This window comes from Alosa alosa, chromosome 23 (genome assembly GCF_017589495.1).
Source record: "Alosa alosa isolate M-15738 ecotype Scorff River chromosome 23, AALO_Geno_1.1, whole genome shotgun sequence".
Taxonomy (NCBI): Eukaryota; Metazoa; Chordata; class Actinopteri; order Clupeiformes; family Clupeidae; genus Alosa; species Alosa alosa.
Genome location: NC_063211.1, coordinates 7,486,574 through 7,489,073, shown reverse-complemented (window position 1 = coordinate 7,489,073; position 2,500 = coordinate 7,486,574). Strand labels below are relative to the sequence as shown.

The window sequence follows — 2,500 nt, the reverse complement described above, 5'->3', positions numbered from 1 at the left end:
CAACATCTTACTAGCTGACTTTCACTTTCAATGAAATTCCATTGCAATAAGCGAACGGACTTATTGCGGAGTAATATACAGTATATTTGCCGGTGATTATATAGATTTAACAGACCTCCGAAAGTTGAGAAGGCCCATTCATGTGTAAATTAAACTTTCTGCAGCACTCTGAAGAGCTGTGTAATAAGAGATGTGTAAAATAGCAAGGATCTTAAATGCAAAGACAAAAGAGTGTTCTGCATTATGTTTGAGCAAATCTGAATCTGAAGGATCAGCATATTTATCTTGTTGAAGTACTCTTATACTTTATTGATTGAATGTTGTCACAATGTTTCAATGTTTCAATGTAGCTCATGGAGTTCAATGCACTTTATCCAAGCCCAGTTATGTCTATGGAGGATCAATATTATATGTAGCTAGGGACCTGTGCACTGTTTGATTTAATGTGATTACACATTGAAGGCCTGATGTACTGGTGCTGGCTTCTGACATCTAATTTCTGTTTTTGTTCAGAAATACAACCTGACTGACCAAATTGGCGCATCTTCCACCATCACTGTGTTCGCCCCCACGGACAGTGCCATCAAAGCCTTCCTGAGCACCTCTAACGCCAGCTCTCTGGTACTGTGCCTCCCCATCATATGGCAGCTTCGTACAACTAGACGTAGTCTAACAGGGCAAGACAGGGCAAGATGACATGACAAGAGGCCACAGTCTGGAGACAACCTCTTAGAATGGTGGACCAGAAGCATGCTGGAAAAGTAACAACAGCAATGCTACTCCTGTAGGCGTTTTCTGTAGTACCGTGAACCTGCGTCTACCTGCATTCCACTATATTTCCACTTTAGTTAGTAGTCTGCTTGCTGAGCTGTTAAGAAATACTGTACACTGCAGTCTGCATTCACTATTTTATGGATGCCTGGATACATGTCCTTCCTTTAGGCCTGCGGAAGGTAGTCAATGTGTATAGACCCTTTCAAGAGAGTTCCATTATTAGCATCATAGTTGGCCCCACAAGGCTTCCGTTTTAACATTCCATATGTTATCTTAATGCAGAGGTTTGAGGTCGATTGGGAACCAAATAGAACGTTCAAACATTGTTTTTATTTTTATTGTTGAAAGGGTCTATAAGCAGCTTAATGCAGTTGTATGGGTATAAAGAATCAAATGTTGAGTCATGTTAAGGTTAATAGTCTGTGTGTGTGTGTGTGTGTGTGTGTGTGTGTGTGTGTGTGTGTGTGTGTGTGTGTGTGTGTGTGTGGGTATGTGCGTGCGTGCGTACGTGCGTGTGTTTGTGTGCGTGCGCGTGCGTGTGTGCGTGTGTGTGTGTGTGTGTGTGTGTGTGTGGTTTACTGCAGGACGTTAACGTGACAAAGTACCACATTGTCGTGGGAGAGAAACTCACAGAGGCCGATCTATTGGACGGGTTGTACAAAGATACCATGCTGGGTTTCTCTTACCAGCTGGGGACCTTCCGCAAAAACAACAAAGTGAGTGATCAAATCAGTATCTCACCAACTGTACACCACACAATTTAATAGTTAAAATCTTCTAGTGTGTATTTCTTTCTGCAATTCAATTTACACCCATCCTTTCTCTGTTATATCATATACTTATATATTCTAAAACTTAGACATACTATTTCCAAATGCCTCATAAAAATGCCTAATCATAGTAAGCCAACTTAAAGGCATTGTGTGGTGTCATGTGGTGTGTGGAAGCACTGAACTGACCCAAAGGATTTTGCTCATAGTATTACATGAGCAAATAGATAAAACTATGCTAAGACTTTGCCTGTTATTTAAATTAGTACCCCAAGTATGAATGCCTTATGAAAATGCTTAATCATAGTTTAATGTGCTTAATAATACTTTATGTTGTAGTACTACCAGTTTCAGTGATTGTAAAAACTCACTGATATGGTTTCATGCTAAGATCTCTCTCTCTCTCTCTCTCTCTCTCTCTCTCTCTCTCTCTGTGTGTATGTGTGTGTGTGTGTAATCCAGCTGCTCGTGAACACTGCCACTGTCAACACGACAGACATCAGGTGCAGCAAAGGTGTGGTGCACACCCTGAACTCCGTCCTCAGCATCCCACAGAACCGCTGTGACAAGAAGAAATCAGAGCTTGTCACGGTACGCCTTGCCTAACAGCCACACCCATTCCCATTCTGTTGAGGGCCCACATAACCACAGAAATCCAGACTCAAATGAGTATTCTGAAACGGATAGTTCCGTTAGTTATGTTTGGCTGAATCGCATTCGATTCACTTTTTGCGTTGACCAAGTCAGTCTGTTGCTACTGCTGCTGCTGTTTAATGTCCCATTCAGAGTGTCAATGGATAGTTTGTTTATGAAATAATCATCTGTAGATAGTCTATAGAACACCATCAGTTAAATTGACTCAATTGCCAGTCATGCTGTTAGATGAATTTCAATTTCAATTTATTGTGCTTATAGAGTGCCGAAACATTACACATGTACAGTATCATGGCGCTTTA

General features: G+C 41.2%; 1 protein-coding gene across 1 annotated transcript in view; it reads left to right on the top strand.

Annotated features, from left to right (window-relative positions):
• The window catches only part of stab2 (stabilin 2), a 42,035-nt gene that overhangs the window by 18,630 nt on the left and 20,905 nt on the right, over nt 1-2,500 (top strand). The window contains exons 33-35 of the mRNA XM_048235437.1: nt 514-621; nt 1,359-1,490; nt 2,007-2,135. Of these exons, the coding sequence (XP_048091394.1) occupies nt 514-621; nt 1,359-1,490; nt 2,007-2,135 (369 nt within the window). The remainder of the gene's footprint in view (nt 1-513; nt 622-1,358; nt 1,491-2,006; nt 2,136-2,500) is intronic.